At 41.3% G+C, this 23,761-nt stretch overlaps 1 protein-coding gene across 2 annotated transcripts in view; it reads right to left on the reverse strand.

Moving 5' to 3' along the window:
• Nucleotides 1-1,777: 1,777 nt before the first annotated feature.
• The window catches only part of LOC138746523 (neurexophilin-1), a 50,280-nt gene continuing 28,296 nt past the window's right edge, over nucleotides 1,778-23,761 (reverse strand). Inside the window, exons 2-3 of one of the 2 annotated variants that reach the window (XR_011347005.1) lie at nucleotides 2,646-4,455; nucleotides 1,778-2,102 (exon numbers count right to left, since the gene is read on the reverse strand). Coding sequence is in view for 1 of the 2 variants with exons in the window: in XM_069904764.1 (XP_069760865.1) it covers nucleotides 3,691-4,455 (765 nt within the window). In the remaining variant the exon portion in view is untranslated. Of the gene's footprint in view, nucleotides 2,103-2,386; nucleotides 4,456-23,761 lie in introns of those variants that run through there. The other variant, XM_069904764.1, reaches the window with a different exon arrangement.

Consider the following 23,761-nt stretch of genomic DNA (forward strand, 5'->3'; position numbering starts at 1 on the left):
AGGGTTACGGAACAGGTGCAGGTCAGTGGGACTAGCAGTATGATGTCTTGACACCAACTAAAAGGGCCGAATGGCCTGTTTTCTGTGCTGTTTGAACTTGTCAAAATGCCTGGCTCTCAAATGTCCAAAATGAAGAAGGATCCAGGAAGGCACTGATAACCTTGTCTGTGGTGGAAGAAGGAGAAGGAGCATGCAACTTCCAAAAGATCAAGTTTATCACAGTTTTCTGTATTATTTACGAAGACTTTATCTTCTTTATTTCAAATATTTTAGACCACCGTCCCCTAATGTCAGTAGTGATAATCCCTACATTTTGGAGAAAATGGCTCTTTACTATAATGTCTTCAATGCTCTTTCTCATTGGAGGATTTTTATTTCAGCTAAGAATTTCATCTCGACTCAGAACCTGACCAAATAAGAGAAAGCGTTGTACTCAACAAAGTAACTCCATTCTGTCAACAAAAGTCACTTAATCCTTTGTATGTGTCGAGATGTATGTGTTCATTGCGATTTTGGTTCACCAACATCATTTCTGTTTCACCATGCCTTTCTTTGTCCAACCCTGCCTAAATGTCAAATATTCCTGGAGCACTCAATTCACGAGGAGAAGTGGTTGAGTCAATTCTCAATTTCCATCATTAAAAAAAAATGATCAAACTTTTACCCCATGTCATGTTAGAGGGACCTTGCCAGTGATTAAATGCCAAAAGTACTTCTGCGCTTTATCAAACTCTCTATGATGTCCCGGGAATTTGCTGTGTAGATGGAAGCTTCTTCACCCTTCACCCTATCCTGGGATATGCCACCCTAACAACTTGGTGCAATGGATAAGTCCTTGAATCCTGAGCTGCAGCGAGATTTCTGACGTCAATCTGAGGTCTGAGAACTGAAAAAAAATCGACCCAGTACTGACACGTTGTAGCATTTTGGATTCATAAAATCCGGAAAAACCGCTGGAAGAGGGGTGCTTAATTGGCTGAAGGACACGTTCCTGCGCTCTGTGACTCAATTAACGTTGTGTTCTCACCTCATCAATGTCAAAATTCACACTTTAACTATTATTCTACTTCATGGTGAAGTTCTTTGCCGTTGTGCAAGGTGATACTGACCATTTTATGAAGATCAGTTATTTAAAAAGTTAGAATAATGTGACAAGAGAAGTGATGGAAATGTGAACGGAAAAAAGATTGTGACCATGTTTTCAAGAGGAATCACTCATTCGCAAACTAATGACTAGATAACACGCCACTGATATCAAAGCTTGATCACTTACATCTGAATGACACATATTGCTTCAATATGTCCTTTCCAGATAAAATCTTATTGATTAATTATGTTTATTGTCTATGGAGAGTAGACTAGGGTGTCTCGCATTCTAATGAATGTGAAATGAATTGGAAAATGTGCCAGTGTTGAGGTGAATATACAAATTTGGAAAGCCTGATAGCCTGCTTTTACCGAGTTTCTTGTAAAATAAGGAGAATACAAGTCATGCCTGTCTCTGCAGACACGTGCTAATAACTGGCCGAACGAAGACGGCTTCCTTGTGTTTGAAACGTCCCTTCTTATGGAGCTGTTGTTTTCACAAGCAGAGCAGAGCAGCTCAATTAGCAGACAGCAGGGAGTTCCAAATACTGATCGGTATTGAACTTAAAACTATGCTTGGATGCTCCACGTGTTCATAGATGTGTGATCTGTTTGTGTTTAGGCGACAGCATTAGGTTTTGTAGAACTAATGCACAACAGCTGAAGCTTAAGTTGGAACCTAGCCATTTTATTGTTCAAGACGTACATAGAGCAAGAGTCTGTGGTCCCCAATTACACTCTCTAGACCATCCATCCCCGGTAAGTTTTTTTTTTGAAGGGTGGGAGAAAACTGGAGCGCCCAGAGGAAACCCCACGCAGACACAGGCAGAACGTATCAACTCCTATCAGGAAGCGTGGGATTCAAACCCCGGTCCCGATCGCTGGCGCATGAACCGTGCCGCCCAAGTTGGCTTTGGTTATTAATTTAATGCCTCTTTTACCTGAAATGAGGTGCCCAATAAAGCCGATCAATCCATCCTCCTAGACGGGAATGACAGTAATTTTCAACCCAGAGCCTATAAGGTAGGAACATGTTGATGTAAACTTGTCATTTTTGTTCATCCACCTCTCCTGCGACACAAGACTCAAATAATTCAGCCATTCACCCATAATTGACTGTTATAAGGCAGACACCACAGACACGTCTATAGTCATGAGGGACATTGTGGCTATCCTTTCAAAATTTGTTTGATGATGGATGATTTAAGGAAGGGGAAGTCCTTAAGTCATTTTGCACTCATTCATTTCCCTTCAAAAATTTACAAACTTTTGATGACTCCAAAAAAGTTGGTCAAAAAAATTCTGATATAACCGACATTTAATATTCTAAGTTAACATTCAATAATATTTACACCAACTTCTTTTAAAGTTGAAAAATGCTTGCTACCTTCTGGCTGACAAGTAAAGATCATTCTCCTGACCTTGAAGAATCTGTGCACATGGACATACGACAGAGACGTAACATTTTACATACACTGGTACAGAAGAGAGATTTCTCAGTGCAAACAATGGCATTATTTACAAGAGCTGAAATACTTGTGCTGTGATTTAGTACTCACATTCCTTAGGGCCTTTCTTCCAAGTCTTCTTTATTTAAAATCACATGCAGCTGGTAAGTTCAAGAGACTGCATCCCTTTTTATCATCTCTGTGCTCTGTGTCTTAATTTCTTGAAGAGGTACTAAACTCAAATGTATAGTTTTCTTTTTCCCAGTTCCCATTGATAAACTAGAAGTCTATTGTTAATTATGTGGCAAAATGGCTTCTTTTGTTCTGAAACATCATCTGATTGTATGATTCCAAGGTGGCTCTTGCCAACCGTACCCACAAAGCAACACTGTTCAAGTAGGCAAGGAGTTGTTAGATGGAAAAGAACCTTACAGCATTAACAAAGAGAGGCGGGGGGAAAAAAAACAAGCATCATTACTGAATGAAACTGCTCCTGCATCTCGCATCATGGTGAGATTCTCTTCTCCTTCTTCCTAAAACCCCTGATAAATAATGTGATATTAATTCTGCCTGACCTATAAAACTGAAGGAATGAAGACAAAAGGCACACCAGGGACCATGAAAATGGAAATTATTAAACAAGATGTGTTGGGTGAAAGTAGTTGAGGCATGTGGGCACTTTGCATAATATCCATAATTTGTCAATGTCTTCAGCTAATGGAGGAGGCAGTTAATTAATTATTCATCCATTTTAACATTGATCGAAAGTTTTTTAAACATAAAACGATTCATAGGTTTCCACATTAAATATGATTTTAGATAACTACTGTGATGAGGGATCTATCTTTTGTTCTTTCCAATACAAATTGATCACTGATACTCCAGAAACAGATATTGGATGTTGTAGCGTTTCTAGAAGGTCGATGCTTTCTGTTAGCCCCTGATGAGTTTTTTTTAATGCTGGACATTCTACGAATTTTACTTTCATTTACAGAACTGCAGAATGCTGCATTAATAGGCACAGAACAACTTAATAACTCTTACTGAATGTTCATCTCCGTGAACCTCGGTTTATGAGCTAACCAGCCAATCGCTCCACCTCAGCGTGTTAATAATAATTAAAAAAAAAAGAAACAAATGCCCCCTCCCAAAACCTTCAACCGGAGGGAAAGTAGGGAGTGTCACTGTGATAATTATAATCAGGGCACACTTTTTGTACCAGTCTGTAATCTGTGCTGTAAAATGAAATGTAGATACATATGACTTTGAAGGGCTTTGAACATATCCAGGACACGTGGCTCTGGGTCTGCTCCTGGTAGCAAGTCTTGGATGGGTCGTAATTACACAGCGCAGTCTTTTTCGCTCTGTCAATCTTTTCATATTCAATCCGGCAGTTAAATATTTTAGAATCTTTGGCATCAATCGCTGTTTGTTGAGCCAGGTCAAATTCAACTGCTTTTGTTGGTGGAACCAGGCTAACTGATATATTTCCCTGGCCAGTCGAATTATGGCGGAAATACACGCTGAATGTACCATTTCCATGGTCTACAATTTTCCCGGTAATGAGGAGGTTTAATTTCACGGTTTTGATGTTTGAGTAAAAATCACCCCATCCAAACATTTTTTTAAATTTCCCAGTTTTGACGATTGGCCTTCTCTTGACCCTGGAGTTGGGGTCTTCGTGTTGGTCAGAAATATTTCCCAACCAATCCCAAATATCCTGCTTGGAGTAGGAGGCTGGCGAGGAGAAGGGAAACCGCAGAAGTGTGGAATTCCCGTGGCTTGGCAGTGCCTGCATGACCCACTGACTGAGGGCAGACATCCTGTTACCCTTGATTAACAGGTGCTTCTGTGTGTTCTTCGAGCCACGAGTCTTCACATCACCAGCATCATTCGATGTATTCCCAAGTGTAAAAGCAACCTGAAGATAAAGAAATTAAACATCATTAAAAAAAAAAGAATTTTGTAAATGGGCATGAATGACATAATAATTTATTTATTTCAAAAGCAAAATTCTGTAAATGCGTTAAAAGTGAGTTCAGTGGCTGAAAGGGAAAATAGTTAGACATGATCAAAAGCTCACCAGAACCAGAAGCACCTTGGAGAACATGCCCCCTTGAGAACTGATCTGCCATTCACTAAGATCATGGCTTCTCTGAACTTGGCCTTAACTCCTCTGCGACATTATCCCCATAACCCTTAATCCTTCCTCTGGGCCTACAATATACAGAATGATGCAGTTCTCAGGGTAGAACAGTTCTCAGTATAGAACATCCCAAATATTTATTGAGAGAAGAAACTCCCCTTCATATGATGTGTGGCTCAGTGTGACAACACCATCTAATAATTTGCCATTGATACCATGGTAGTGGGTTGTATAAAAAGGGGCGATAAGTCAGCGTACAGGAGGGAGAGTGAAAACTTGGCTGAATGGTGCACCAACAACAACCTTGCACCAGTGGTGTAACCAGATTTGGTCGTTGGGGGAGCGAGAGAACATTAAAAAAGGCACCAGGACCATGCTGTGCACGTGTGCAACCAGCGCACAAAGCCTCCAGGCCCACCCTCTGAAGTCTAATGGCATGGAACCAAGATAATAAACATCCTCAGCTGACTACTGTAGGCTGAAGGGGGACACAGTGGAAGGTTCAGAGTAAGGCATCAGGAGCTCCGGTGTAGGCCGAGGGGAGAGTTTGAAATCGGGTGTCGGGAGATCCAGACTGAGGTAGGCCATAGGGAGAGTTTGGAGTCGGGTCTCAGGTTCTCCGGTGTAGGCCAAGGGGAGGGTTCAGAGTTGGGACTCAGGGTTTGGGAGCTTTGGTGACCGAACTCCCAACGCCCGACTCCAAACCCTCCCCCCAGCCTACCTGAATTGCGAGCCACAATCTGCAGTTCAGTTTTTAAAGAAAACAAACGTTTTACTTGTACCACTTGGCTCTCCCTCTCTGATTTACTGTTTGTACCTAAATCTCGAATTCTTTTCATGCCTTGTGTTCACGGCGATTCATGCATGCGTGGCATGCGATGCATGCCAGCTAATAGCCCACTCAGCAGGGAGCACACAGCAGGGTAGATCAGTTGCACCTGTTTTTGATCTGTGAGACCACGGTTCACTATCTCTATCTCAGAGAATCTTTCCTGGACGCAACTCATGAAGAAAGAATATCAGTGCCTGTACTTCCTCAGGAGTTTGTGGAGGTTTATCTAACCGGATGCATCACTGTCTGGTTATGAGGACACCAATGCCCCTGAGTGTAAAGCCCTGCAAAAGATATTGGACACAGCCCAGGACATCAGCGGTAAACCCATGCCACTATTGAGAGCATCTACAGGGAATGCTGCCATCAGAGACAAGCAGCAATCATCAAGGACCCACACCACCCAGCTCTGTTCCCACTGCTGCCATCAGGAAAGAGGTGTAGAGGTGCCACAAGACTCGCGCCGTCAGATTCAGGAAAAGCTGCTACCCCTTTGCCATCAGACTCCTCAGTGACAAGCTCAATTAGGGACTCATTTAAGGATTCTTACTTTTGCAAGTCATTGATATATTTTCTCTCCCTCTCTCTCTGTATTGCAGTCAGCTTGTTTAAATTTCTTCATTGGTTTACATGTTAAGTCAGTTTTTTTTTTGCACTGCCAATAAATCGTAATTTTGCTTTGCCCACAGGAAAAAGAACCTCGGGGTTGTATGTGATGCCATGTAATGTACTCAGACAATAAATCTGAAATCTGAACTTTTATTTGGAGCAATATCTTCTTGGCTCAGAATCTTAAATACGTTGCTAAATTAACTATAATTCTTCCAAGCATCGATAACATGTCATGACTCTTTACCACAAGAATCAAACGAGGGAATCTTCTCTGAACAACTTCCAATGTAAACACCTACTTACTTAAATAAACAGGCCAAAACTGTACCCAATACTCCAGATATATAGCGAGGATTTCTAACTTTTGTAATTATTCTCGCTTAATAGGAATTACTAAAAAAATAATTTGATAAACATTTGAAGAAGGAAAATTCCAGGTCCAAAGGGGATGAGAAATAAACGGGAGGTACTGAATGGCTCTTAAGCAAAAATAATGGATAAAATGATTCTGTCATATACTGTAGTGTTGAAAGATGCAGTAAAAATTTCCAAAGCAAATTGCCAGTAATCTTCACTGAAAATAAACTATTAGATTCCCTTTCTGTTTTACCCTGCTCCTAATGCATGTCTACAAACATGAAGACACATTATGATCAGCCTCCTATCAATCCTGAGCACTGGCTGGGATGTGAAGCCGTCTGTTCGTGATCAGCTGAAATTCCAACTGGGCTGTTGGCACATGGCTGAGAATCGGAAACTACCAGAGAGAGTGCAGCGCTTTGAGGGATTTATTTAATTTTGTGCTCAGCAGGTCTGGTGTCATTTTACAACAATGAGGTGCTGTCACCAAACTAATTCAATTATAAGGTAGTTTAACCAGTGGATGGCATTTACTTTTTGCACTTCCCATTAGGATATTTCTGATAGAGAGAGAGAACGTGCTACAATCCTTCAATATGTAGTTAGCATTGGGAATCCCACTTCCAAGTATCAGTGTACATACACTTGCAGGCCTCCTTATACCTTCAAATGGTAATATTTCATTTACATAACTTCTCCTCATTTTATGCTTTTTTTTTGGCTTCACTTAAATAGTTCTTTGACATCCTCCTCTTGTCCATCACCACTTTCCTAATCCTTAAGAATTGTGACTGATCTTCCTTCTCCCCTCACTCTCTGTCCCTCTCTCTTCTCTCCACTCTCTTTCTCTCTCGTACTCTCTCTCTCTCTTTCTCTCTCTCTCTCTCACACCCTCTCCTTCTCTCAGTGCCTTATTCAATTTCATATCCATCCAGCAGCTGCCACTTTAATCCTATGGATTTCAAATCATTAACCAGCTTATGGTGCTTTAGTTTATGAGCAGCCCTTTGAAGTCATCCATGACCATCTTAACCATCTTACCCTCAACAACCTTTCCATTACATTACAAGTGACTCTATTAAACCTTGCACTCATGATAAATCCTTGCTGAAATTTACCACGCTTAACTCATACTTTTCCAGGTGCTAATTCATGTACCCATGGATTATTGCCTCCAGAAATTTCACTTATCTCAGTCTGACTGGTGTGTGGTAATAGTGTTCATTCCTCTCTGTTGGGAAGTAAGAATCCATTTAAACTGAAGGTTTATGAAAAGAATGGATTCTTCACTTGAAGATCAAAGATCAATAGCATGAATCTCCCAGTGGCTTCAATTCCCCATCCCATTGGTCTTGCGCACTGCCAGACTGAGACCACCTGCAAATTGGAGGAACAATGCCTCATTTTCTGACTGGGCACCCTCCAACCAGATGGTATTACATCAGAGACCAAAAAGCTGAATGATCAGTACTTACTTTCTGCAACACAAACTCAAGTTAGTTTTTTTAAAATTAATTATACAGTTAGATACAATTTATGCAAGCATTTCCCCTCATTGCAGATGCAGCAGGCTATCAAGAAGAATGAAAACGGAATGTGGCCTTTCGTTGCCGAGAGGGATTGAATTTAGGAGCAGGGAGATTATACTGCAAGGCACTAGTGAGACCACATCTGGAGTACTGAGTACAGTGCTGGTCTCCTTTCTTGAGAAAAGGTGTTCTACCTTTGAAAGTGGTGCAGAGGAGATTCATCAGGTTGATTCCAGAGATGAGGCGGTTGGCCTATGAGGAGAGATTGAGTCGTCTGGGATAGACTCACTGGAATTTCAAAAAATGAGAGGGGATCTTATAGAAAAGTGTAAAATTATGAAAGGAATAAGACAAGAAGTAGGTAAGTTGTCTCCATTGGTGGGGGAGACTAGAACTAGGGAACATAGCCTCAAGATTCAGGGGAGTAAATTTAGGACAGAGAAGAGGAGGAACTACTTTTCCCAGAGGGTGGTGAATCTATGGAATTTGCTGCCCATTATAGCAATGGAGCCGTCTTCAGTAAGTATATTCAAGACAAGGTTGGATATATTTTTACATAGTCTTCTTTTCTTTGGCTTGGCTTCGCGGACGAAGATTTATGGAGGGGGTAAAAGACCACGTCAGCTGCAGGCTCGTTTGTGGCTGACAAGTCCGATGCGGGACAGGCAGACACGGTTGCAGCGGCTGCAGGGGAAAATTGGTGGGTTGGGGTTGGGTGTTGGGATTTTCCTCCTTTGCCTTTTGTCAGTGAGGTGGGCTCTGCAGTCTTCTTCAAAGGAGGTTGCTGCCCGCCAAACTGTGAGGCGCCAAGATGCACGGTTTGAGGCATTATCAGCCCACTGGCGGTGGTCAATGGGGCAGGCACCAAGAGATTTCTTTAGGCAGTCCTTGTACCTTTTCTTTGGTGCACCTCTGTCACGGTGGCCAGTGGAGAGCTCGCCATATAACACGATCTTGGGAAGGCGATGGTCCTCCATTCTGGAGACGTGACCCATCCAGCGCAGCTGGATCTTCAGCAGCATGGACTCGATGCTGTCGACCTCTGCCATCTCGAGTACTTCGACGCTAGGGATGAAAGCGCTCCAATGGATAGTGGATATGGGGAAAAAGCAGGTAGGTGGAGGAGGTTCATCTGCAAAGCCCCTCGTTGGTCCGTTGCCATGGTCGTCATCCACAGGTCAATTTGTTTTGTATGACATTGATAAATTTAAAAAAAATGATTAATCAAATTATGCTAATCATCAGATCAGCCATGATCGCATTGAATGGTGGAGCAAGTTCGACGGGCTGGATGGCCAACTCCTGCTCCTGTTTCTGATGTTCGTATTTTAATCAAAAGAAGTTTTGTTCAAACAATCGGTTCCATTTCCACCTCCATCTTCTTGCTTACTGCCTTCTCTGTGAGATAGACAACACATTCTATCTCCTCTCACAGAGCATCCACTTAGACCCTTTGCTGGATGATTGTTATGAAGAATAGATTACAGTATAATTAAGTGAACTCTGGTTGGATATTGGAGGTCTCGACAGATTCGTGCCAACTTTTAAGTTTGAGTAAGGGTATGATTGTACATGCAAACATTTAAATTACTAGTCTGTCCTTTAACAATTTTAGCTGCAGTACAAAATTCTGTTAAAACAAATAAAAATATACCAACAATTTTTAGCCCTTCTGCATTTTCTCACCCCCTGTAGCTAATATTTGGGTGGATCTCAGATATCATCTGGTAGATCTATAAGGCATAATTTGATTAATCATTTTTTAAAATTTATCAACGCCATATAAAACAACTCGACCTATGGATGGTGACCATGGCAATGGACCAACGGGGGGCTTTGCGCTGAAGAACACACAGGTGGCCAGGCTGTTGGTGACTAAAGGTGAGGGAACCCATGTAGGCCACGAGCTGCTGGGGACTGCAGTCAAAGGGAATCACACCAGGCTGTGGACTGCTGGAGACTGGAGACTTGGGGTATCAGGCATTGGAAATGGGATGTGAGAGGGTGCTGAAGGCTTCCTGATCGTGTCGTAAATTCGGGTCAGGAGTGCGGGTTGCCGATGGTTTGCACTGGAGTCTATGCAGCAGTGGAGAACAGGAGAGTGCTGGAGGTGAATCCAGTCAGACTAAAGCACATTTTATGCAGTGTTACACCTGTGTAATTTCTGACCACGAACCGCACGACTCTTGAGATTAAAAGCAAATATGCAAAGTCGTGAAATAAAATTGTACTTGAGATACTCAGCAGGTGATGAAGGATCTGTGGAGAGAAATAAAAATGGCGACAGATTGACAGGTTTATATCAGAACTTGTGAGGATGGATTGAGAAGCTGAAGTACATTTCCATGGAAGGAGAACATTGTAAAGAAGGTGGAAACTCTCATTTTTGTCCAGGGCAGTCGAGGACAGGATTTAGATATTTCAACTGAGGACACTCACCACTCATAAGCCATCTCCCTTTATGTGTGTGGGGTGGGGGGGGGGGGGGGAGGTTCTGCAGTCAGGAATTGAACATAATCTGTCTAACCATTAGAACCATCAATATCTTCATCCCACAACATCTATTACTTATGTTAAATCTTAAGTGCTTAAGTGCATTGGTGGACACTTTATCTCCCTCTCCAAGGTTACCATGATGTAAATCAGTGGTTTCCAAACTTTGTTGGGTTGCCATACCCCTTGGCCTCCAGGCCACATTCTGACCACCCCTCCCATGCAACGGTGGGGGGGGGGGAGGATTAGTGGCAACGTTGAGTGTGTGGGAGGGGTGGTTGTGGCAATGGAAGCGCTGAGCGGAGGGTAGTGACGCCAGTACAACATGGCAGCCACCAAGACCAACTCTCGCGAGAACCCCTTGGCGCCGTTTATTTTGCTCACTACGGCTGCCCCGAGTCTGGCCAGAAAAATTACTGCACTGGCTTCTTCATTCAACTTTGCAGCAGATTGAATAATAACAAGACGGAAGGTTCGGAACGCCCCCATTTCCCTCACCGCCCACAGGTGGGTGGTAGCACTCACTTTGGGAATCATTAATGTAAACAATTAAAAGTTTTGCTAAGAACTTTATCCATGATGAAAGGAAGGGCCTAAGTAGCTTTCTATGGATCTCAATAACAGAGATTTTTAAATTAAATTTTTAGTTGCAGCACGTGAGAATCTGATTTTGGTCATTTACACCCAAATTAATCTAAAACCTCATAAGGTTTGAGGGTGGGAGGAAACCGGAACAACCAGGACACAGGGAGAACGTACAAACTCCTTACAGACAGCACCGGGTTCATTCGCGGGTCGCTGGTGCTGTAATAACGTCGTATAAACTGCAACACAAATTATGCTGCCCAGACCATAATAACCTTTATGAACCGAATCTACCCAGCTGTCCTTTTCCTTTGTTATTTCTTATTATTCCAAATTCCACAAAAGAGATTGCTGAGGATTACAATGCTCATCCACGTGTACAAAATGTTTAATGCATTTAAGTATAGGGCAAATGCTTAGTGAAAGAGGACTATCCAAAAATTCCTCTGTCAGCCGACTCAGCATCACTGAAGCGCTATTTGCACTCCACATCTTCAAATGGTGCTCATCTATGGTTATAAATTTGCTCTCTTTACACAGGAAATGTAGCAGAAACATGTAATACCACTTACAGATATTCAAGGCCGCCATTTAGAAGGACTGTTTGGGGCCCTGAATGGCGGTGAGGGAGGAGGTGGAATCCCAACACCAGACACATCTTCTCTTCTCCTCCCTTCAAAAGGACTGTTCCCTCCATGACTCTATTGCCCACTCCTCCCCTCCCACCAATTTCCTCCCCCCTTGGTACCTACCCCTGTGACTGGAGGAGGTGCTCCACTGGCACCAATACCTCCTCCCTCACCACCATTTGGGATCCCAAACAGTCCTTCTAAGTGAGGCAACACTTCACTTGTGAATCTGCAGGGTCATCTACTGCATCCAATGCTCCCATTGTGGTCTTCTCTCTATTCTGAAAACCTGACGCGGTAAAAAAAATGAGACATTGTTCTCAGATTGAGAGATCGCTTCGTTGAACAACCTGGCTCTGTCCACCACTGCGTTCCCTTACCAACATGTCTGTCCATGGTCTCATGCACTGCCAGACTGAGACTGCCCACCAAATGGAGGAACAGCAGCTGATATTCCATCTGTGAACCCTCCAACCGATAACATTAATATTGAATACAGGTAGTCCCCAGGTTAATAACGAGTTCTGTCACCTAGGAAATTGTACATAAGGCAGAACAGGGACTTACGGTTCTTATTTAGTGTTTGTGAGGTAACATATGCACGCGTGCAAATTGGGGAACAGCCTGTTCGTAAGTACGAGTTGTTTGTAGCCCGGACGTTTTTAACACGGGTATTGCCTGTACTCTGATTTTCATTAGCCTTCCCTCCCTTTATTTATTTCTGTCTTCTTTCTTCTCGGTCTGTCTCTCAATCTTACCCCCTTTCTCTCTCATTCCCTCTCTTCCCTTTCCCCCAGCTCTGCTTTCACAGAGCCACTGACCCCCAAACAATTCTCACCTTTCCTTTCGCCTGTCCTCCTATTCATATCCAATTAACATCTTTTGTCTGTTGGTCTGTGATCCTTACCCTGCCTGCCCCTCCCTCCCTTATCCCCAGCCTTTATATTCAGACGCCTGTCTGCTTTTTAACTCATTGTGGTGGAACCACTGTTAATACAGCCCCTTGCTGATTGTACCTTGATTCCCCTAATTAAGGTGACACCGCCATAACCCCTCCCCCAGAACAAGCTCGGGTTCTCAGGTCAGCGGCATGAGACGTGCCTTCTGTTTATAGCAATAAAAGCCCATCAGCCAGGTAACTTCTAAGCCTTGGAGTTAATGATAGCGCTTCACTCTCAACTTGAAGAAGCACTCAGGCCCAAAACATTGGTAATATATCTTTACCTCCTATGGATGCTGCGAGACCTGCTGAGTTCCTCGAGCGTTTCGGTGTGTTTTTACAACAATCACAGCGTCTGCAGACTTTTCTGTTTCCTATATAAATCGCTTTTTCTTTTTCCCACATTCCTCTTCTGTGACCACCTAAAAGTACAGTAGCTGAATTATATAATTCTATTTCTGGGCAGGAATTTGGGATACGGCACAAGGGCCTCATTTAGAAAAAGAGAAAGGAAGAAATAATTGTATTTATCAAAATGGTATGTGAGCCGAGATTAAATAAATGGAGATGGAAATTATCACAGACATTTCAATGACTTTATAACAGCTAGTTCATAATTGTTCCTCTGAACTTTCTAATAACTGGAACTAATCAAATTTTTATAACACAATATTAATGTTGGACCTTCTCATAATTTAATGATCTGCTTATATTCAGTAGTCATAAAAATGCTCTGCTCATTTTAAGCATTTCGAGTGCCAGATTGAAGGTTAATTAATTATAATTTACAAAGGAAAGTTCAGGGTAGAGGGAGGTGGGGGTGGGGTGGGGGGAAGGTTATCCAGCATAATTTGACTAATTATATTCTTTACTTACGGAGGCTTTTACAAATAGCAAAGATCTGGGGTAAGTGAATTTGTAAGTTTTAAAGGATTATTGGTGCGTTGCACTTGTTATCGAGATAATGGTTTAATATCCCTTTTTTAATTGTGAATTTTGATCTTGCACAAATATTTCTCTTGATTTGGAATGCTATAATTTAAAAGGAACATGTGAAAATCTGGTGTTGTTACTTCAGTTTCAGGGTACACCCAAGGTTAGTCTCAAGGGAGAGGTCAGGGGATGGGAGGAACTCCCTGCAGGCCTGATCAGGGGCTGAGCTTCAGACGTTGCAGGATGATGGGCTTAGAGGGACAATCAGATCCTACGTCAAAAACACACACAAATGCTGGAGGAACTCAGCCGGTCTCGCAGAGTCCACAGGAGGTAAAGATATATTACCGACGTTTCGGGCCTCAACCCTTTTTCACATGAAAGTCTACAGACTTTTCTGCTTTCATGAAATAGTCAGCCCAATTTCATTGGTGTTTCTGGTGATCTTCAGGGAAGTTGGAGCGTCACTCAGCACAAAAGTAGCTCTTTCAATCCTACATGTCCTTCAAGTGCTCATTTATACCAATCCCATTTACCAATGCTTTGGCCACAGCCTTCTATGCCTTGGTGATTGAGGTGTTCATGCACATACATTAATTTTTAAATTTAAATACATCACAGTAACAGAGCCTGAGCTGCCCAAATCCACCCAATTGGCCTACACCCCCTGTACATTTTGAATGGTGGGTGGAAACCGGAGCACCTGGTTGAAGCCCACCCAGGCACAGGTAATATGTGCAAACTCTTTACAGACAGCCAGTTTCTAGCGCTGTAACAGCGTTGTGCTAACTGCTACATGAATCCGTACCGTTACTTCTCAAACATGGTGAAAGATTTTGCCTCTGTCATGTTTACAATCTTCCTCTGTATAAAGAAATGCCCTAAGTAGAAAAACCCTAAGACCCCTTCTAACCCCCTTATTTATCTTAAACCTATGCCTTCAAGTTTTAGACATTACAGGCTAAGTGTTCTCTCACCACCCACCCTACCAATAGCCATGTTTTTACACCTCTGTCGGGTCCCCCTCAGTCTCATTCATGCAAGTAAAGGAAACACTGCTTATCTGGTCTCTCCTCAGAACCTTCCATCCAATGCTGTTACTGGTGAGACCTCGCTCGGAGCATTATGAGCAGTTTTGGGTTCCTCAATTAAAAACAGCTCTTGGCCTGTTTTTCGTTGGAATAGAGGAGAATTAGGGTGGATGTCACTGAAATATTTCAAATGTTGGAAGGTGTGGCAGAGTAGAAAGGTTGTTTCCAGGACAACAGAGCACAACTTCAGGATTGACGGGTGACTGCTTAGAATATAGATGATAGGAATTTCTTTAGCCAGAGGGTGGTGAATCTGTGGAATTTGTTGCCACAGGTGGTTGTGGAGGCCAGGTCACTGAATGTATTTAAGGCAGGTTCTTGATTAGCCAAAGTTTAAGGGGTGAAAGCTGGGCAGTGGGGTTGACTGGGGAAAATGTATCAGCACATGATTTAATGGGGGGTCAGACTTGATGGGCTGAATAGCCTATTTCTGCTCCTACATCTTATGGGCTTATTGTCATTGCACCCTCTCCAGTGCATTTATTTCCTTTCTGTGATGTGGTGACAAGAACAGCACACAATATTCCAGATTTGGCCTAACCAAAGTTTTATGGCAAGAGTTTGAGAACATTTCACTATGGGTATGAATTTAGAACCCGATTAAAATAGGAGACACAGCTAACAAATCTGTAAATATTTAGTTTTAAATTTTAATTTAAAAAAATATTTAGACATACAACACAGTAATGGGCCATTGCAGCCCATGAGCCCGTGCCACACAATGAACCTACAACCCCTGGTACATTTCAACTGGTGGGAGGAAACTGGAGCCCGTGGGGAAAACCCATGCAAACACAGGGGCAACGTACCAACTCCTTACAGACAGCGTGGGATTCGAACCCTGGTCCCAATTTCTGATGCTGGAACAATGTTGCGCTAACTGCTATGCTAACCCTGCTGCCCCGAGATTGGTAGAGGTCTCGCTTATAAAAACAAGGTTTGGACTTGTGTGTCTGTTGTGTGGTTTCAATTGGTTGAGCTCCAAGAGCACCTTTAGTTAAACTAAACAGGACTGTTCCCTTGACAGCAATCACCTAAATTCATGGCAAAAGTCGGTGAGAGATTTCGAGAGGGAGAGAACTGATACTGCGGATCAACTAGGCAGATGTAATATTTATGTTACTCGCTCATTCAGAGATCTTTAAATATGTTGGTATATTTCCGTTCATGTCAGATGCCCATCTGGCCAAAACAAGTCAAGAACATTATGTGTATTTTCATAATTAATGGCTGTATATTCTCTCTTGAATGAGTTGGGCTGCCAGAGAAATATTAAACTTGTAAATGAAGGTAATGCGTTTCTCTGGCAAGGGGCTAATTCTATTAAAGGCCAACTTTGTAATTATTTTTTAGTGTGTGTCAGAATGAGAATTCAGCAGACCTTTAAAGCAGAGCAATTAGGTACATCCTGTCTGTCTGTTTAAAAATGATTTATGGCCACATTGCGTTCAGTATGAAGTACGGACTAGCTGTGAGAGCTGAAACCAAAATCACTGCCATTCAATTGAAAAGGCAAATCTAAAGAATTTACATGATTCTGGTATATTTTAAATTATATAACAGATTATTCCCTTCTTATCACAACTCAACTCAATACTATTGAAAGTAGAACAACAAAACCCTGATATCCAGGTTTCAAATCACTGGCAAAATAATTACAGAAAATCGATAGGTTAAAAAATACCGAAGTTTAAAATTGTCGCTCCTCGCCATTAGTTTACTAACCATGCAACATGTAATCTCAAGCAACTGAAAAATTTACTTTTCCAGCATCTACCAATCCCTATAGGTGTCAGATACCAGGGGGTTTTACTGTATATACAAAATATCTTTAAACTTTGTCAGAAGTTATCCTTCTGTACAATGAAGATAAAGCATACTCCTAGGATCAAAGATTGGGCTCAAGAAACTTATCATGTTTCTGTTTAAATACAAACTCTGGCTATAAAGTGGAGCTCACTCTTGATTGAGGTACTGAAGATCCTGTCTGGGGATTTCTTGGCCAATTGGACTAAAAGAAAATAATGAAGTGTTCCCAGGTACAAAAGAAATAGGTTTGGAGTCAGAATCACACACTGTGACAGGACCATTATAAGCTCCAGAAGAAGCTCCTGCCTACAATGCCTTTGGGGCACTGATCACCAGGAGTAAACATCAATCCTTGAAGAAATGTTATTCATTGCAGCCCAAACAACTATATAGAAGGCTACCATGGAACTGAAAGTCAATACAGGAGAAAAAAAGGAAGGCATAATGATACATGTGCATAGGCCACAAGTCCTGTGTGCGACGGAGATGTAGACGGAGATGTATACGGAGGCATGAAGCTCTGATGCTTATCGGATGCCTCGTCTCAAGTCCAGTTTATTGTCATCTGATTGTACAAGTACAACCCGACAAAATAACATTTTCTGGTCCTCGGTGCAAAACCCGCAGACACACAACCAGATATAACACACAATCAAACATATGCAGGACTAATATTCATATATAGAAATAAATATAAATAAGCAGTGTTTCATAAATACAAGGTCTTGGTTGGTTTACTGTGAGCAGTTCCTTTGGTCGTTCAGCATTCACACTGCCCGTGGGAAGAAACCATTCCTTGGCCTGGTGGTGCTGGCTCTGATCCTCCTGTATCTCTTTTCCAATGGGAATAGGTGAAAATGTTGTGTGGAAAGGGTCCTTAATAATTTTGTGCCCTTTCTTCAGACAACGATCCCAGTAGATCACATTGATGGGGAAGGGAGGGAGATGCCAGAGATTCTTTCAACCCATTTCTCCGCAGCAACTGAATTTCACTGTAATGTAGCCATTGTAAGCGTTGAATTCAAGGAAGGAAAACCATTATAAATTCAGAGTTGTGAAGAGTGAATCCAGTGAATGCTGCATGTAAGATAGCCCATTATCGATGTGATGTGGTCCTAGTTCTTTTTGTTTCTGCACCACAAAGCCCCCAAGTTGTACCCCAAGCTCCAACATGCATCAGTGGAGAAAATGTACAGTGTGTGGTCTGCATTATTAAGCGAGTTAATGGTGCCTGAAAATGCAAGGGGTGAATTGCAATTGAAATTGCCCAGGATAATGGGTGTGACGTCACCCTAGATTAATTGCTCTCCACTACCATGGACCATGGAGTTCTTCAATTATTTAAAGTACCTCAATTTGTTATTTTCCATTTATTTATCCAGTTGACCCCAATGCATTAGCAATCTATTAGTCAATGTAAGCGAAAATGGCTTAACAAAAAAATGCTGGCATGTGCAAAAAGAAGCAGCATCATTCTGAAATAAAATTGTGCCAATTTACAATTTAGAATTCACTTGAGCATCAAGTTGAGGTACATGGTATCCCTGGCCTATTCAAAACTCCTATCTCAATGAACAGTGGGTCAATCAAACAAGTGGTTGGCATTGTGAGAAAGTAAGAACACAGCAATGCTGGAAGAACTCTGCAGGCCATGCAGTGTCCATTGGAGGTAAAGAGCCTTGAAGGCTCAGGCCCGAAATGACGATTATAAATCTTTACCTCCAATGGATGCTGCGAGACTGGCTGAGTTCCTCCAGCATTTTATATTTTTACTGCAATCACAGCGTCTGCAGACTCTCGTGTTTCACCTTGTATTGTGAGTAAGTAACTCAGACAAACACCACTCAGACCTTGACACAGTCCTTCCCATTGCCAAACAGGCTACTTGTGGAACTTCATCAAACAGCCCTAAGATGATGTATTGATTTATTTGACACATCTAGAACATTCTTTGAAATGTTTACAAGAATGTTTAGTTCAATTTGGGGGGGTTATCTGGGTATAAGGTGAATTGGGATAAGAGTGAAATATTGCCAATTTTGGAAGGGGATTATGAAGAGTGTAAAAATATTATAAAATTAAGATGGTCTGATAAAATTAAATATTTAAGGGGTAACTGTGAATGGAAATTATCAATCTTTATATAAGTTAAATTATGTACCTTTATTGAAAAAGATTAAAATGGATTTGATTAAATGGAAGGATCTTCCATTAACATTAATAGGTCAAGTAAATTGTATTAAAATGAATATATTTCCTCGTATTCAATACTTATTTCTGTCAATTCCATGTTTATTTTTAAAGGGTTTTTTTCAGGATTTGAATAAGGTGGTGAGGAAATTTTTATGGAAGGGAAAATTAGCTGGAGTAGCTTTACAGAAATTGACATCGAAATATGCATTAGGTGGACTTCAGTTGCCTCATTTCAAAATTATTATGAAGCTGCACAGTTGAAGTTTGTTAGTAAAATTATGGATATTAATCAGCCTCCTAATTGGGCCAAGGTGGAGATAGCCTGTATTTCTGAATTTGATGTTCACCAGTTCATACATAAGTGGAATTTGAATTTATTTCAAGGATATTATATGCCGGTATTAAAACATTTGTTAAAGATATGGGTTAAAATAAATGATGTTATAGGAACAAAGGGTAAATTATCAATCCAAACTCCGTTATATCAAAATCAGCTTATTCCTTTTTCAATGTTTAACAGGTATTTAAAGATATGGTATTTTCAGGGTATAAAAGTGATTCAGGATTGTTTTGAAGAGGGACAGTTTCTTTCTTTTAATGAACTGAGGGCAAAATTTGGTATACCAGTAAATTCTTTATTTGTGTATTACCAATTTAGAGCTTTGATAAGAGATAATTATGAGTTAACAAAATTTGAATCTTTGATTTCCTTTATACCAAAGAGAGGTTTTATTTCAGATATGTAACGATTGTTACATGAAACTATGGATAAATCAAATTTGGAGAAATCTAGAAATAAATGGGAAAGTGATTTATCTCATGTTATACCTCAAGAGGATTGGGAGGTTATATGTCATGAAGGGGTAACTAAATTGACTAATGTAAGATATGGTTTGGTTAATTATAATTTTTTGCATCAGTTATATTTGACTTCTGAGAAATTGAAAAAAATACAGATTTAGTAATTTGGATCTTTGTTTTAGATGTTGGTTAAATACTGGAACTTTTTGCATGTAGTTTGGTCTTGTGATAGGGTACAACCATTTTGGGAAAAAGTTAGGCTGGTTTTGGAGAAATTATTTAAATTACCATTAGATCCAGAGATTTTTTTGTTGGGTTATATGGTTTCTTTGACTGGTTTGGGGTTGGATAAGTTTCAAACAGCATTTGTACATTTGGCATTATATGTGGCACGAAAATGTGTAGTAATTACTTGGAAAGACAATGTAGAAATTAATATAGCTTGTTGGCATAATGAATTGAGATCTTGTATTTATATGGAAAAAATAACATAATTTACAAAATAATTACTTTTTTTTGTTAAAATGTGGTAATCTTATAACCATATAACCACTTACAGCACAGAACAGGCCAGTTCGGCCCTACTAGTCCATGCCGTAACAAATCCCCACCCTCCTAGTCCCACTGACCAGCACCCGGTCCATACCCCTCTAGTCCTCTCCTCTCCATGTAACTATCCAATCTTTCCTTAAATGTAACCCATGATCCTGCCTCGACCACGTCTGCCGGAAGCTCATTCCACATCCCTACCACCCTTTGCGTAAAGAAATTTCCCCTCATGCTCCCCTTATAATTTTCCCCCTTCAATCTTAAACCATGCCCTCTAGTTTGAATCTCCTCCACTCTTAATTGAAAAAGCCTATCCACATTTACTCTGTCTGTCCCTTTTAAAATCTTAAACACCTCTATCAAGTCCCCCCTCAATCTTCTACGCTCCAGAGAAAAAAGCCCCAGTCTGCACAACCTTTCCCTATAACTCAAACCTTGAAATCCTGTCAACATTCTCGTGAACCTTCTCTGTACTTATTTAGAATATACGGTCTTGGAAATATCTTAAAATATTGTATATGTTTTATGTTTTTTGGCTCCCCTTGAGGGGGCCGGCTGAGGGGAGGGGAAGGGAAGGGGGTTTACTATTATTGTATAAAAACTTTTTCTTTTGTTGCTACTGATTTTACGTTATTTTTAAAAGTTTTAAATAGTTTTTTTTTTAAAACCAGCCCCACCCTATCAAGCAACCTTTAAACCCAGATCTAGTATTAATGTAATGAATAATTCAGATGCCTCAACTTAAACAGCAGAAGTCATCATTCTTCCTGGATTACTTGCAGGGTGTCTAGGAAATCAATCTGCGGATGACAGGACAGTGACGAGCTGCCAACCTGTTGGAGTGAGGAATGAGCATCCATACTGAACTGTCTGGGGCAGCAAATGCAGATGATAGAGTCAGTTCTGAAAGACATTAATACAGCACCCCCCCCCCCCCAAAACTGTGTCGATGCTCAGCAAAAGGCGGTGTAAGGCGCTCCTTCCATCTGATAGCCGACAGGTCACCCTTGGGCAAGGTTTAGTCTCCCAATCAGGGTCACGTGAAGCCATGGATTGTAGATGGTGGATGGTTTTTCACAAGCAGATTCTACAAATTGGAATTCATGGTTGTAAAACTAAAAACGCTGGGCAGATGAATCTGCTGATCAATGTCCAGGGTTTACCCGTCCAGTACAGACACTGCAACTGAAGGAGGCAACGGGAAACCACTTCAGTATTTTTCCCTTGTATAATCATGAACTCAACATTGACTACGGTCTGAGCTCCAGGACGGAGCCTTCACTGAAGGAGAACAGGGGAGGCAACAACTACAATTCGGAGGGTTAGAGATCATGACGGATGGAGAGACATGATCACCCACACCGAATGGAAAGGCATCTGAATGAAGGAATACCACCCCCCCCCCCCCAAAGGTTTCAAAATATTGTTTCACTGTTTTATCTATTTTTAATTCTCTGACTGTGAAAGACCTGGCTGAAAATAAAACCTTTCAGAGGTTTCTGCCAAGTTCTCTCACTCCACTTGTTGCATGGGAGGCTAATCCCAGTGTAGCTTTGTGCAAGCATTACACTATTGACAGTTGTCTGCCAGTGGGTTGGTGTGAAATGACCTCCAGGTGCAGTTATCTACAGGCTATCAGACACTGGACTTCAGGGAGAGCAACTTCATGGAAAGTCTTCAACAAAAATACATTAGGGCTTTTTACACAGAGATCCTACAATACTGCCGTTAAGAAGACCCGTATTTAAACTGGCTTTGGTTGTTTACACTGAACTAAATGACACCAGCATAATGCCGGGCCAGTGTATCATTTTACATAGCAAGTTGGCCATCTGGAACAGAAGAAGTGGGACATGAACACAACAGTGTTGGTGTTGGTATCTAGTGTGAGGTACAATATAGCATATTAGATGGCATATGACCTACTTTTTCCCCAAAGAATGCCTGAAAAATATCCCCCGGGTCTTAATTGCAAAGCTGAAATTAGGGTGATAATAGTGAGCTGCATGGCTCACTAACATCACCGCCATCTATTGTTGGGGGGCTAGTGGTGGGCGGTCGGGAGGTAGAGCAGGGTGGTGGGATCAGTGTGGGGGCTGGTGGCGGGCTGTCGGGAGACTCTCCCGATGGCCTGCTGTCGGTCCCCACACTGGTCATTGTTGTGTTCAGAAAGTGTCAGGCCTATGAAAGATGAGTCTGACAAAAGGGTTTGCAATCAAACATAACTTGTATTAACATGCAACATGTAACTTTTAATAGTGCACCCTGTCCCAGGAATTAACTGGGAATTTACTGGGACAGGATCCAGTGGAAGAAGATCAATGTCTGAACACCGGCATCAAATAACATCATTTCACGCCGGGGATTAACTGCCTCTACCCATGCTCATATCTACAGTGTTTGCTGGTGCCGGAATTCTGATAAAACCAGTGGAAAAGGGACAGCAGAAAGTCACCTGTTTCCAGCTGAAGGTAGAACACTCCCATCCCCGGGGATGAGTTGCATTCAGTGGAAAAGCAATTAGTGTCCCAGTTAAGGTTGGCCCAGTGGAAACGGCACAAAGGGCTTCCTAACCCGGGACACTGCACAGCCAATTAACTGGGATGCCAGTGGAAAAAGGACTATAGAAGAGTGTGGGAAAATCGTAGCAGGAATAAAACACAGACGCGCACAATTTATAAAAGAGTATGGAAAAATACACCCACAATTTAATAAAACATATGTGCATAATTTATAAAAGAGCAAGGGAAAATCATAATGGGAAACAAACAAGGGGGAACGTTAAACAGTACATGCCCTCCACAATATTTCATTGTGTAGCAGATATTTACGCACCAATTTTTGACAATCTTTCAGTTGCAAGTTAATCCAAGATTTCCTGGGAATCCGATGAGCACATTTTGGAAAACAATACATGACCTAACAAATGGAAATCAACAATGGGAACCATAAAAATACAGGAACTGAATATGCTTTTCATGTTTTAATGCAAATTAATTGGATAGTGGAATCCACATGAAGATTTGAATAATACATTACTATTATCAGCAAAGAGAAATGAAAATAGGTCTCAAAACTAAACACTTAATTTAATTTGACCAAAAGTAACTTAAATGTAGAAAGTGATACAGTTTTGTACTTTATAACATTCATGGAATATGTATCTAGGAAATTGGCACAAAGCTACTGACAACCACAGCTGCATTGAAGCAGGCAAGAAGGGCCAAATGGCTGACTCCAATTTTATTGAGTGTGTCTTAAAGTGAGTTTGCAAAATCATGAACCCTCGTGAGATAAAGAAGTGAGGATTCCTATATATTTCATATGGATCTACTTATCTGTATCAGTGGTTTTCAAATTTTCTCTTTCCCCTTACATACCACCTTAAGTACTCCCTATGCCTTAAGTGCTCTGCGATTAGTCAGGGAGTACTTAAGGTGGTATGTGAGTGGGAAGAGAAGGTTGAGAACCACTGTTCTAGACCCAATTGTTCCTGAAATATTTTGCTTGAGAAAAATTGACCTATTTCCTTTGGAGTTCTGAAACCATGCACATAACAAGTCAATTAGGTAAAATTAAATCAGTGGTTTTCAAACTTTTTCTTTCCACTCATATACCACTTTAAGTAGTCCCTGACTAATCACAGAGCATCTATGGCATAGGGAGTACTTCAGGTGGTGTATGAGTGGAAAGAAAAGGTTTGAAAACCACAGTTTTAATTGTAC

This window comes from Narcine bancroftii, chromosome 12 (genome assembly GCF_036971445.1).
Source record: "Narcine bancroftii isolate sNarBan1 chromosome 12, sNarBan1.hap1, whole genome shotgun sequence".
NCBI classification, from domain to species: Eukaryota; Metazoa; Chordata; class Chondrichthyes; order Torpediniformes; family Narcinidae; genus Narcine; species Narcine bancroftii.